The sequence below is a fragment of the Gymnoscopelus microlampas genome (assembly GCF_963454915.1).
Source record: "Gymnoscopelus microlampas genome assembly, chromosome: 23".
Lineage (NCBI taxonomy): Eukaryota > Metazoa > Chordata > Actinopteri > Myctophiformes > Myctophidae > Gymnoscopelus > Gymnoscopelus microlampas.
Window position 1 is genome coordinate 19,380,224 of NC_139960.1, and position 14,843 is coordinate 19,395,066.

Below are 14,843 nucleotides of genomic sequence, written 5' to 3' on the forward strand. Positions count from 1 at the left end.
TCTCTACCTTTTGTGCGTTTGCCCCCAGGTGGGCACAGCCAGCCGGGGCAAAATCCAATTCGATACAAAAACAATAACTTTTTACTCTTTAGTCTGTGGAAACCCCCCCCCCCCCCCCCCTCCCCTGTCCGTCCATCACGGTTTATCCATTCACCCGCTTCCTCCAACAGTCAGGCAACGCACGTGTCTGTTCAAGTTCTGCAGAACTGGACTTCATCCAGTCAAAACAAAACATAAAAAAGATCATCAATCAAAAGGAATCTTTTTTTACGGGGCCAGGAAGTAGCACGACCTGTTTTTTGATTGCGTGTTGTTCACACAGCAGGGAGCAAGCTGACTCTTGTAGGTTAGTTCCTGAATTCAGTGTCAAACTACTACTTTTTCCTGTTTTAAATACAGGAGCTTCAAAGAGATTGTGTTCACTCTAGATCCGAAGGCTGCTGTGCACTGCAGAGAACATTCATCTCTAAACTGAAATGTAACACAATACAGTGTATTGCAAATTTACTGTACAAGTGTGGCTTGTTTACAACACAAAGTGAGATAAGGTTATCTCGTTCCAACAGTTCAAACTCATGTTACTTGTTCTGTATCGACTCGAGCAGTTTTTATAGTTCAGCCCTGAGCAGCTCATTCTGTTATATTATCAAATTCATTCAAGAGGATGAAAATGGTCAACCTCTTTGTTGAGCTAAATCAGGAGTTACTCTGATTTAACCCCATTAACCCATTAAAACCGGGAACGCATCTATGTAACCACTTAAACAATTTTTTTATACTTTGGCTATTCAAAAATAGCAGATATACAAGCTCATAGCACAGCACTCGCGGTGCCACGCTATGAGCTTGCAGATCTGCTATTAAAAAAAGAATAATTAAATGTGCAAATCTTTGAATATATAATTGTTTAACCCATTCAGGCCTGATGTTCTGATTCTACAAAATGTCTTTTAAATCCCAACAGTATTTTTGAATAAACTTATGTTGCTAAGTCAGAGGTTCTCAAACTTTTTCATGTCAATGACCCCAAAATATATATGTATTTTACCGCGGACCCCCAGAAGCAAATTATTTTGTCCCAGGGACCCCCACAAGCAAAGATTTGAGTTACAAATGTTCGCTTTAAAAATATATATATTCAAAGATTTGCACACATTTTTTCGATTTTTCAAAAATAGCAGATCTACAAGCTCATAGCGCGGCACTATGAGCTTGTAGATCTGCTATTTTTGAATAGCCAAAATGTAAAATAATGCTTTTTAGCTCAAATCTAAAAATGACACAGATGCGTCCCCGGTCTTAATGGATTAATGCCCGACGCACAGGGGTGTCAAACGAAAAAAACATAAAAATGTAAAAGTTGTTGAGTTAAACCCCCAATTTAGGATGACATGCGGAGTGCGTTGTGAACAGGAAGAGGGGGGAGGGCGCTCTCCGTTTGGTCGTTGGCAGAACAGTTTCCCTTTCAGAGGAGAAAGAGAGAGAGAGAGAGAGAGAGAGAGGGAGTCGAGAAAGAAAAAAAAAACAACAACAACATTTATTCAGGAAGCGCCGTCTGCCCACTCAGGAAATTCCTGAGGACAAGAGCTGCTTCCAGGGGCAGGAAATTTCCCCTCAGAAAGACTTCAACGTGCAAATGCTCACTCTCTCTCTCACACATACGCACACGCACGCACGCTCGCGCACACACACACACATCATTTCTACCTCTAGAACAGTGGTTCTCAACCTGTGAGTCGGGACCCCCAGGGGGTCGCCACATGATTTTGGGGGGGTCCAAGCTCACAACGCCTCGCGCTGCGAGACGTTGTGAGCTTGTAGATCTGCTATTTTCACAATATTTATCTGTGGAACATAGTCAAACTAAATGTAATGCATCAACGCCTACAATTCCAAGTGCTTGTCTGGGTGGGGGGGTCCCCAGTTCAAATATGATTATGTTGGGGGGTCCCCAGTTCAAATATGATTATGTTGGGGGGTCCCCAGTTCAAATATGATTATGTTGGGGGGTCCCCAGTTCAAACATGATTATGTTGGGGGGTCCCCAGTTCAAATATGATTATGTTGGGGGGTCCCCAGTTCAAACATGATTATGTTGGGGGGTCCCCAGTTCAAACATGATTATGTTGGGGGGTCCCCAGTTCAAATATGATTATGTTGGGGGGTCCCCAGTTCAAATATGATTATGTTGGGGGGTCCCCAGTTCAAACATGATTATGTTGGGGGGTCCCCAGTTCAAATATGATTATGTTGGGGGGTCCCCAGTTCAAACATGATTATGTTGGGGGGTCCCCAGTTCAAACATGATTATGTTGGGGGGTCCCCAGTTCAAATATGATTATTTTTGGGGGTCGCAGCCTGAAAAGGTTGAGAACCACTGCTCTAGAATATGGTGTTATATTGCTACCACATACAGTAGGACAGAGTAAAGGATGCTCATGGGGAAATGCTGCCATAGATATCATGCAATTATATCGTTGCTGTCGGGCAGAAACCTCGTATCTCCATATTCAACATGCTTGTGTTTTTTCGTAAAGGAATTCCCTACTTGATGGGGGTCCGCAGCCAAATGCATATCATTTTGGGGGTCCTTGACATGGAAAAGTTGGAGCACCACATAGCAACGTACTGTTCGGATTTAGAAAACATTTTTAGATATGTATTTGGGTTACAAATGTTCACTTAAAAAATATATATATTTAAAGATTTGTACACATTTTCAAGATTTTTCAAAAATAGCAGATCTACAAGTGAGCTTGTATATCTGATTTTTGAATAGCGAAAGAAATCATGACACAGCTGCGTTCCCGGATTGAATGGCTTAATTACTTGTTAAATGTTTAGAAAACAGACTTAAACCCTTTCAACCTGGCAACCCCATGTTAATGGGGAGACAAAGACTGTCACAAATATTTCAAGATGTTTTAAAAAATAGTGAAAATAGCTGATCTACAAGTTCACAACATGTTGCACTGCCACATGCTCTGAACTTGTAGATCAGCTATATGCACTACTTTTGCATGACACTGTCATATGACCTTAATTTAGGAAGACAAAAAAAGATGCGCTATGGAAATACAAGGTTACTTTCTGCCCAACACGGACGATGTGATACAATATTGTGTATGTGTATGTGTGTGTGTATATATATAAAATACACACACACACACACACACACACACACACACACACACACACACACACACACACACACACACACACACACACACACACAGACATATATGGATGAAAACACAAGCATACAGCTACACTAACTCTGGCATGATTTACACAAAGACATATGATTCTCACTCTCATCCACCCACTCGTACAAGCATGCACAGCACAAACCCAGCTGTGAGCAGCCACACACAATGACTGCACACATGGACGCACGCACGCGCACACACACACACACACACACACACACGCACACACACGCACACACACATGCACATGCAAACACGCACGCACGCACGCACCCACGCACGCACGCGGAAACCAGCCAGCCATGTTTCCATGGACAGGCTTTTTATTTTATTTTATTAATCACCCAGTGAGACATTTCTCGTCTTGTAGAGACACGGCTATTCATTCATAACTAGAGTATATCCCCAGTATTAGACCCCAAAATGACTAAGTAGACCCCGTGATTTGTGTAGGACTTCAGCTTATTTGTCAACAGCCTGCGTATGTATTTGCATTTATATCGTCGATTGCGTAATTTGCCGAGTCCCTTGTTGGAAGTAAACACTAGGCCATGTTTAACTCTGAACGTGTAAACATGGACTTTGATTTTAACACTGTACAGAACAAGTTTGCTATTTGCAGTAGGTTGACCAATTGTGGGTACAGATGGCAACCTATGCAGTACATATATTGAATGTTCAATCAAATGGCCCGTCCCTGTGCAACCGTTCCAAATCTCTGACCTTCAGCACTGACTGTATGAGACTGTCCGAGTGTCAGGAAAGCCATTCCATACATACCACTCTTAACCCATTAAGACCTGAGGCCAATTCTACTAATGTCCTCTAAATCCTAACAGTTTTCTGAAACACTCATGTTGCTATAATATCAGTGGTTCTCAAACTTTTTCATGTCAAGGACCCCCAAAATGCTATGAATTTGGCCCCCCATCTCATAATATTTCGTTCCAGGGACGAAATATATATATATATATATATATATATATATATATATATATATATATATATATATATATAAAATGATATATAAAAAAAAAGATGTGCACAAATGTTCATGTTTTTTCAAAAATAGCAGATCTACAAGCTCATAGTGCTGCACTATGAGCTTGTAGATCTGCTATTTTTGAATAGCCAAAGTACAACATAATGGTTCAAATTTTGTCTGTCACTCACTGTAAGTCACAGCACAACAAAAAGAAGACACACTTGTTTTGACTCCCAGCAGTGAGACAGTTCGTCTTCAACGGGACATACAATATTCCGTGGGACAAAATGATGAGATTTCACGCCACTGAAATGCTGCTCTCTCCTTGTGTGTTGAGCAGAGGTAGCAGAGAGGGTTAAATACTGAGCAAAGAAGCATTCTTTAAGAGTGAGGAGCAGGCAGGCAGCAACACCCCCTTCACACACACACACACACACACACACACACACACACACACACACACACACACACACACACACACACACACACACACACACACACACACACACACACGCGCGCACACACACCCTACCCCACCCCCGATCTAATCCACTTCCTCCTCAGGAAATGGAGAAGGCGGATTTCTGCCCACACTGCAATTTCCTCCCTCTCTCTTTTTCTTTCTTTTTTCTCTCGCTCTCCCTCTCTCTCTCTCTCTCTCTCTCTCTCTTCCTTCCCTTCCCCCAGGACAAAATTCTCTTTGAATGCGGGGTTAATGGATGGCTTGTCTCTCAATACACACAAGCCGATGCATTTATACAGAAGGTGTTTTTTGAGTTGTGTGCAAAAAAAAGGGGAGAGGCATGTTACAATCTGTCTGTGAGGGAAGAGAAAATGGTGTTTGATCACCATTTTGGATTATCGGCAATCACCTGCTTTGTAAATCACTGGGAACACATCGTATAATGATGGCCAATAAGAGTCCAACTCTGATATGAATAATGAATGTGAAAATAAAAGGAGTAAAGAGTTCAAGAGGTGAGCTAGCTGAACCCCGTCAGACAACTTAGCAGGAAAAACGAACGCGGACGGACCTGTTGAGCTCTCTTCCTTTTTCTCTGACAATGCAAAAAGGGGAAGTGGGCTAGGGGGGAATTTCCTGTGTTCTTTTTTTTTTCCTTCCCTTCACACATCCACGTGCGCGGCCCTACGGTGCACTGAGCCCTACACTACACACATCCAGCGTAAGACTGCCAATTTTTTTTTAAAGTGTCAAGAAGCGCTGAACTCGCCGCACGTTTAAACGCTGGGTTAAATATTGATGGTTTCTTTGTTGGAGGAGCCCTGGCCCGGCCGGGTACTCTTCAAACAACTCTTTGGCAGGAGTCCAGCCCCGCCTGTTCTCCCATTGGCTAAACAATAAAAAAAAAAAGGCAATGACCAGTTCAGACCTGAAGCCAGCCCCCCCCCCCCCCCACCTGTCAGCACACCGCCGTCACCGCCGTGTTGCCTCATTTCCTTGACCCTTCCAGTTCCTTCCCTCCTTCCTTCCTCTCTTGGCATCTATCTAAGCTTCCAGTCCATTCTTCACTCTGTGTAAAGGACTGGAGCGAGTGACACAAAACAAAAAGTGGAACCGGAGAGAACAAAGTGCAGGTGTTCTTCTGGCGTAATGTTGAAATGAAAAAGGAACAGGAGATAGTATCTTGTCCGCTTCTTTTATAGCCCTGTTTGTCGACCTGTTCTATCGCTGTTCGTGTTTATAACCCATTAAGACCGGGAAGCATGCATCTGTGTCATTTTAAGATTTTTTTGGGGCTATTATAAAAGAACACAATCATAGCGCGGCACCGAGTGCAGCGCTGTGAGCTTGTAGATCTGCTATTTATTTATTTTTATCGTGAAAATGTGTGTAAATCTTTGAATATCTAAGATTTTTTAAAGCGAACATTTGTAACTCAAATCTTTGCTTCTGGGGATTTGAGTTTAAAACGTTCGCTTTAAAAAAAAATATATATATTCAAAGATTTGCACAAATTTGCACAAAAAAGAATAGCAGACATACAAGCTCATAGCGCGGCACTCGGTGCCGCGCTATGAGCTTGTATATCTGCTATTTTTGAATAGCCAAAGTGTAAAATAATGCTTCTTAGCTCAAATCTAAAAATGAACACAGATGCGTTCCAGGCCTTATTGTGTAAGGTTGCACGTGTGCGTGCAGATTTTGTCATGATGCTCTTTTTCTCATGCCCTAAACTCTGATGAGGCATAAATCACACTACGACAGATTTTGATGCACACTCTTCATTGGTCTGCAATGCTTTAATCCTTTGTATCACAATGCTGGCTATCTAAATGCAGCAAGGTCTATCAGTTCTGCTCCATTGAAAGTGTCTATACTATAGTCTAAAGGTCGCTGACCCCTGTGTGTCCTGCTTCAACGCCTCACAGGCAAGACGGTGATGCATGACAAGGCTCGCACGTGTTAATACAGTCAAGTGTCCACGCTGTCTGTGTCCACGCCGTCGCGATTTGAGCTCAACTCGATATCGTGCCGATTATTTTTCAAACATCTCTATAAAACGTAGCATAAAAAAGGGTTTACATGGATGTAGAAAGAATGCTAAAAACAATAATAATCTGTACTCTCCTACTGTACAGTATGTGAATGGGAGGTCACTGTGTGTGCGCGCGTGCGTGCGTGTGTGACGTGTGTGTGTGTGTGTGTGTGTGTGTGTTACTCACGCAGGTGTGCGGGCAGCCTGGCAGGCTCGTCCTCCATTCGGCTGGCTGGCCTCGCCGCGGGAGCATGGACGGGGGAGGAAGTGGAGTTTGGCAGGGGGCTTGCGGAAGGACTGAAAGAGCTCCTCTCCTGCTATGAATAGACACAGAGACACAAAGCATGCCTCACACAAACCTTCCACAACTCGCCAGGCCTCAACCCAAACAAGCCCAGTGTCTCCTCTCTCTCCTTTGGTTCGGGGGGAGAAAAAAAAGCACACTGTCGCTAACCTTGATTTCATCACGCTGCAAGTAAAGCAATGAGGGCGTACGGTGCATTCCACAAAGCTGGAGGCTTCTTCTGGTGGAGCAACGGCTAAACAGCTTGTTTTCTAATTCTAGATTTGAGCTAAAAAAGCATTATTTTACACTTTGGCTATTCAAAAATAGCAGATCTACAAGCTCATAGCGCGGCACCGAGTGCCACGCTACGAGCTTGTAGATCTGCTATTTTTGAAAAATCGTAAAAAATGTGTGCAAATCTTTGAATAGATATTTTTTTTTCAAGCGAACATTTGTAACTCAAGTCTTTTCCTTCTGGGGGGGTCCCTGGAATCAAACATTTTGAGATGGGGGTCCGCTGGCTAAATTCATATGCCTTTTGGGGGTCCTTGACATGAAAAAGTTTGGGAACCACTGACATAGTAACATACTTTCTTTCAAAAAACAGTTAGGATTTAGAAGACATTTTGTAGCATGCATCGATGTGCACAGCATTTTGTGTTGTATGGCTTCAGAAGATGCATTTCTTTCTCTATACAATACAAGCTTGAAGGTCATGGGCGATCCACCACTAAAGACACTTATAGACTAGTAAATCAAGCACCGGGAACTCCCCGTCGTAATTAAAACAATGTTATTCTAATCTTTCTATTATCTTTTAAACAGTGGGTAGTTTTCCTGCCCCTTTGACTGCAAGCCATTACACTCAAACTCAATTGCCCAACAAAAAAAGGCAGTGGCCTTGTCATATTTATGAGCTTTTAGTTTTGAGTCATGTTCATGGAAACGGGCTAAAGTGCATTTAGGAGGACATGAGGGGGGGGGGGGGGGGTGGATGTTGTATGCAATATTGGTATTTTGACCCCAGACTTCTCCTGTTTGAAATGGAAAGTGATCTCTCACAACAAGGCGGTTTGCAACCAACACAGGAGCATGGAAATCTCCCACAACCACTGAAGAAAATACACTATTACACATGTATTATCCAGTTATTCTATAGTGATAATGATAACCCCTACAGTCGTTACTCAATATGCAATCATTCATATGCCATTACATTATTAACTATGTAGTAATAATGTAGTAATAACTATGTAGCAGCCAGTCACTATTTATTTCAAATGCAGTACACCTAAAACATACATGTATGAGTAAGTATGGCTTTGACCCATGCATGGGATATGATATAACATATTTTGGACTATAATAATGTCACTGAAGTGTCTCTCTGCTGCTACAACAGCATGACGAACCCCCTTCAGCAACAGATGACTGACAACAAATCGCGCTATCAACCAGCGTTGCCAGGTTTTGGGAGAGAAATAAGCGGCCAGGTCTATGAAAACAAGCTCAAAAGAAGCGACAACTATAGCCACATGAGAACTTGTACTGTACATAGGCTATAGGCTATTTGAAAATAGCCGATCTGCAAGCTCACAACGCGTCGCATGAGCTTGCAGATCTGCTATTTTCCCCAGAAATTGAGGGGAAAAGTGACAAATGTGGAATAGTTTTTGAAACATTTTAACAACTTCAATCCCTAGGTCCCTGGCATACAATATTTTCAGATGAGGGTCTGCAGACAAATACCAATTAATTTAGGGGTCCTTGCCATGAAAATGTTTGAGAACCACTGGTTTAAACAACATTAGGAAACCAGCCCAAAATAAACAACTACACTTTAAAAACAAGGCCCCCAAAAAAACGCAACCCGCAACAACTAACCAATATTTACAAGCAACTTTAACAGAAAAACAAGCCCAAAGTCGCTTATAACAAGCAGACATGGCAACCCCTTGCTATCAACGCAGCAACAGTGTACAGTACCTGATCTCGGTCTCCTCTCCGCCAACAAAAACAACATCTATTCTCTAGTATCAGAAAGAGAAAGGTTACCTTTGTTGAAATCGAAGAGGATTCGGACATGATCTCTTCCTGGGGGAAGTTCTTCCACTTTGCTTTTTCCCCTTTTTTTCCTCTGTGAAATAATAAACCACCCACACACACACACACACACACACACACACACACACACACACACACACACACACACCCGTCACTGACTTTGGGCTCCTTCGCGTAAATTTGGAAGTTGGAGTTATTTGTTCAGCCACGGATCGATCTTGGCATTGATCATGTTCAGTTCATCATTGAAGTGAAACTTCTTTGTTTCCATCCATCCAGACTACATCTCGGCACCGCGCTGGTTAATCCCTTCCTGGAAGACAGAGAGAACGACGGACATCTCTCCGTGTTGCTCATTGATTTGGATGGATGTGTAAACGGCGAAATGACGTGAATTCCCAGCATCGGGCCCTGCCCCCTTAAAGGGAAACCCAAAGCAGGAAATTGCTGATCAAGTTGCAAACCCAAATGGTACAATAGCGCCTGATGCGACAATGGAAGTAAATGCAGGAGCTAGTTGAGCGATGGTTCTCAAACTTTTATCATGTCAAGGACCCCCAAATTGACACATATTTGACCCCCATTTGAAAAGATATGCCAAGGACCCCCATAAGAGAATTTTTCTAGCAGTGATTTTCAACCATTTTAATTTCAAGGACCCCCAGTTTGACATGCATTAGGCTACAGACCCCCATTTAATGACATTTATATCTCTAGGACCCCAATTAATATTGTAAAATCAATGTTAATGTAACTCTGCGGACCCCCATCTGAAAATATTTCATGCCAGGGACCCCCGTACCAGATTTGTCAATGTTGTTAAAATGTTTAAAAAATATTCCAAATTTTTTCAAGATATTTTTTTTGTGTTGAAAATAGCAGATCTCCAAGCTCACAACGAGCTTGCAGATCGGCTATTTTCAAAGAGAGTGTACAAATGGAACCTGTTAAAGTAGGTTTTTTCCTTATCAACCAGATATATAGATATCGATACATGGCAGTACATCACATCGATATTTATATAAGTATTAGAACATTTTCATAAAAGGCGATAAAGAAAAACCAGACTCAGGACACAGGCAGCCATTGGATGTAATGAAATATCTTGTATTCAGACAGAGAGAGTGGGTAGGTTACAGTATCACAGGTTCACGCATCATCGGTCGTCGCCTCTCTCTGCCGTTAAACAGAGAAAGCCCTGGACTTTAACAGCGTCCAGTAACATAAACATATGACATCATTGAAGATACATCGAGCGTCCAGCCGTTAGAGGTGTCCTCCTGCTATTGGTGGATAGTGATGATTACGTCGTCGTCAGATGAGGATGATGATGGTAGATGATGAAGATGATGAAGATGGTGTGACAGTTTATCTTTGAACAAACAGCGTCCACATGTCTCGAACAACACATTGGCCTCGGCACTGACCTGGTCACTGGTCAGTGGTGACTTCAGTGGCGCTAAAGGAATTGTTAGCAGAGAAGAACATCGAGATACAGTGTTCTCAAAACAACTGATAGCCACAGAACGCCTGTAGCTAGTTTGACCTTGTATAGACAGAGAAATAGCAGAATAGTACATGACAGAGTTTAGGCCAATATGACAGCATTATATTAATTTGATATTTAAAGCAGGTTAAGGGCACTAGACAAATTATGATCAATCAAAATAACTCCATCAAGCCTACATCTTATCATGATTTGGATAGGGTCAAAGGGCAAGCTGATCAGGTCTTGTACCTTGTGACATTATTCAAACCAAATCAGACAGGCAAACTTAACATTGTGACAGAGATTTCAATGACTTAAGGGCAAAAATAAATGGTTAGTTATTCAGATAACATACACATTTGTACTTCTTCAAAAGGACTGTATAATTTATTCAGATATTAATTCAAAATTGTACTTCTTCAAAAGGACTGTATAATTTATTCAGATATTAATTCAAAAGGACTGTATGTAATGGTTATTTTATTCAATTAGAAAGCAAAACATGGTTATATTTCATGACATTTTAAGACACCACACAACAAAGTTTTCCCCTTGCAATTTGCAAATAACTTTATTATAATTCAAAAAAATCTCAGCTAATGTACTGTCCCAAACAAACCTTTTCAAAATATGTTTAGATTTGATCAATTTTAGCACCGTTAATGACCCTTAGCCCGTTTCTGTTGATAGAGTGAGAGAAAACTAACCAGTCTGACAAGTTTTCAAATAATCTGACAAGAGACCTACGTAACTTATCAAAGACGATTCTGGACACGTTCAGAAAAAGAAAAAGTTACCCTCCTCGTTGTGAAGCTGCGGTCCAGTGCTTTATTTAACAAGTTGACCTGTAGGTCCAAGTATTTGAAAAATGGAACGGTACACTCCTGATACCTGTTATTTATTACATCACTTTGCACTTTATTTAGGGAAAAACTCACGTGGAATGGTCTTAAAACTCAAGAAATACTTTCCGATTGCATCATGTAGGCATGGGGGCATCAAACATCTATCCAAGACATTAGTTGAAATCTGTAAGATAGATGGAAATCAAATTTACTGTTTGGCATGAGACCTACAGTTGACTATAGTATGAAACAGAGTTTAAAACAGTTTGGAATAAAATTAAAGTTTTAGCCCTGTATGTCACAATTAGCAGGTATTGTGACATTATTGTTGTCCAGGAATTGGATTAATGGAGTGGCTTACATTCTCGTTCTAAAATGAAACACAAACAAAGCATTAAACATTTAAATCAAATCATTCATCAAACTCCCCTCTATTTGACACCCACATATCTGTAATATAGTGTGTGTCAGAGGATGAATCTGTTGATGAGAAAGAAAAGAAATCAAACTGAAAATCAAGAGAAAAAAATGAAAAAAAATCATTTTTTTTTTTTTTTTTTAAGTTATAATTAAAATATTTAAAATTAAAATATAACAATGAAAAATAAGGAATAAACATCTTTGTTCTGAAGAGTATATTAGAGTTAGGTAAAGTACACCAAAATAAATCGAAATTATTTTTTTTTCAAAAAGAGCAGATCTACCAGCTCAAAAAATCTTAAGTTAAAATGATAAAATATTTTCAAAACTTTTTAAAATAATTCAAAATGACTTTATAATAAACTTAATATTATAGTTAATTTTTTCCAATATTGATATTAGAACATATTGAATCTTATTAGGGTTAATTTAACTGAGATGGGTTATACATTGAATTCAATGAAGGAGGTCGTTGCCAAGCAACGTGGCAGTTAGGATTACTAACACTTCCTGCTTCCTGCAGAAGGAATTATGGGTACTTGAGTTTTTAGAGACCAGAGTGGTAAACTAATTTTAACTGACTGGAGAATGATTGAAATTTGGACTAAGATTGTTAGAGAACGAGCAAGACAGACAAACGCGCATTCAAACATTCACGCATGCCTGCATAGCTGAATCGCTCACACACATAGAAAAGAGAGAAAGATAAACAGAGAACTTTCACCTTACGCTCCCTCACTCACACACTGGCGGATCCACACAGAGAGAGAGAGAGAGAGAGAAAAAACAATCGTTCATTAATACACACAGACATACCGAACATACATATTTCAGCGACAAACTAAATTTGGAATGAGAAATATTTTACTGACTGGGTTCAGTATTAGGCTACTTATTAGTTTAAATTATATAAAAAATATTTAAAACTTAGAATTTAAAACTTAGGATTTAAAACTTATTATTAAAGTTAAGGAATATAAAAGGTATTATTAAAGCATTTAAAACTTATTGTTTAAAGCTCAATATATTGGATGGTTTAATCTACAGTGGTCAAAATAAAACCGGTCAAAGGAAAAAAATCTATATACGCTCACTCCTGCACCACCATGGCATAAAATACAGAATCTGGGTTCTGCCTGAGTCATAAAATACAGAATCTGGGTTCTGCCTGAGTCATAAAATACAGAATCTGAGTTCTGCCTGAGTCATAAAATACAGAATCTGGGTTCTGCCTGAGTCATAAAATACAGAATCTGAGTTCTGCCTGAGTCATAAGTTGTGGTACCAAAAAATGTTAAAACAAAAAATTTAAACCGGAGGTGGTGAGAGAAAGAGACAGATAAGATAGTAATCAATACGAAATCCACCGAAACAGATAAGGAGCAGGTAAGAAATCTGAAACAAATAAATACTCATAGAGTAAAAGACAGTAATTAATCAAAGCATAAGCTCACAATGAACGCAGGACCCCATATGGGAGTGTCCACTTGTGAACTTAGGCTGTAATAAATAAGATAGCCTGGCATCTATCTTGTGAACTGAAAAACCAGAGAAATAATATATTCATGCAGCACCACACAGACATACCCTCCCCAAAAACGTTGAGGATGTGTCTGGCGGTGTGTGATCAATATATATACAGAATGGACAAGCCAGAAAATAAAACGACCTAAATAAAGACCACTGTATTCTAAATAAGAGGATAATTTATGAGACATTCAGGGAATGTCCTCCCAGAAATATAAGGTGATAAAAAATGTTTTACTTGACTGACTCCCTGGCGGAGCTGTGTTAAACAGGAATTTAAAAACAGGCATATGTATGAGACAAATAGTTCGGTAAAGACATTCAAATAAAATAAATAAAAATGTATACTCATCAGATCAAGGTTCACAGGGAGAAGTTACGTGGAGATCCCAATCACTGGACCATGGTAAAATAAAATAAAAAAATATACATACCAAATCAATGGTTCAGGGATCCTGACCCCGATGGCTGGACCATGTGGAATTTGAGACATGTCGAGAGTCAAGGGGCAAGTCCAAAGGTCCAGCGATCGCGTCCAGGTCCAAAACAAAATAAAATAAATAAAAAATGTGATACTGTTCAAAGATAACCTTCATCTGAATAGAAGTGATACATCGTTACCCCCAAGGCTGGTTCGTTTAATACGTATTAAAACATGGTCTGCCAGGGGAAGAGAGTCTGACCGTACAGTTCCGGTCAATAGCTCAGTTCCCCCCGTCCACCCTGTTTTAAACATATCCGGCTTCGATCGGACCAATTGTTAAAGTAGGTTTTTTCCTTATCAACCAGATATATAGATATCGATACATGGCAGTACATCACATCGATATTTATATAAGTATTAGAACATTTTCATAAAAGGCGATAAAGAAAAACCAGACTCAGGACACAGGCAGCCATTGGATGTAATGAAATATCTTGTATTCAGACAGAGAGAGTGGGTAGGTTACAGTATCACAGGTTCACGCATCATCGGTCGTCGCCTCTCTCTGCCGTTAAACAGAGAAAGCCCTGGACTTTAACAGCGTCCAGTAACATAAACATATGACATCATTGAAGATACATCGAGCGTCCAGCCGTTAGAGGTGTCCTCCTGCTATTGGTGGATAGTGATGATTACGTCGTCGTCAGATGAGGATGATGATGGTAGATGATGAAGATGATGAAGATGGTGTGACAGTTTATCTTTGAACAAACAGCGTCCACATGTCTCGAACAACACATTGGCCTCGGCACTGACCTGGTCACTGGTCAGTGGTGACTTCAGTGGCGCTAAAGGAATTGTTAGCAGAGAAGAACATCGAGATACAGTGTTCTCAAAACAACTGATAGCCACAGAACGCCTGTAGCTAGTTTGACCTTGTATAGACAGAGAAATAGCAGAATAGTACATGACAGAGTTTAGGCCAATATGACAGCATTATATTAATTTGATATTTAAAGCAGGTTAAGGGCACTAGACAAATTATGATCAATCAAAATAACTCCATCAGAACCAAATGGACCCGTTAGGTTAGGGT

The 14,843-nt window shown here is 40.4% G+C and overlaps 1 protein-coding gene across 4 annotated transcripts in view; it reads right to left on the reverse strand.

Annotated features, from left to right (window-relative positions):
• The window catches only part of etv6 (ETS variant transcription factor 6), a 34,486-nt gene extending 25,078 nt beyond the window's left edge, over nucleotides 1–9,408 (reverse strand). For 2 of the 4 annotated variants that reach the window (XM_084049939.1, XM_084049938.1), the window contains exons 1-2: nucleotides 8,965–9,408; nucleotides 6,880–7,006 (exon numbers count right to left, since the gene is read on the reverse strand). In XM_084049939.1, the coding sequence (XP_083906065.1) occupies nucleotides 6,880–7,006; nucleotides 8,965–9,063 (226 nt within the window). In that variant the 5' untranslated portion in view covers nucleotides 9,064–9,408. Of the gene's footprint in view, nucleotides 1–6,879; nucleotides 7,010–8,964 lie in introns of all 4 variants that reach the window. The other 2 variants (XM_084049941.1, XM_084049940.1) reach the window with 2 other exon arrangements.
• Nucleotides 9,409–14,843: the final 5,435 nt, after the last annotated feature.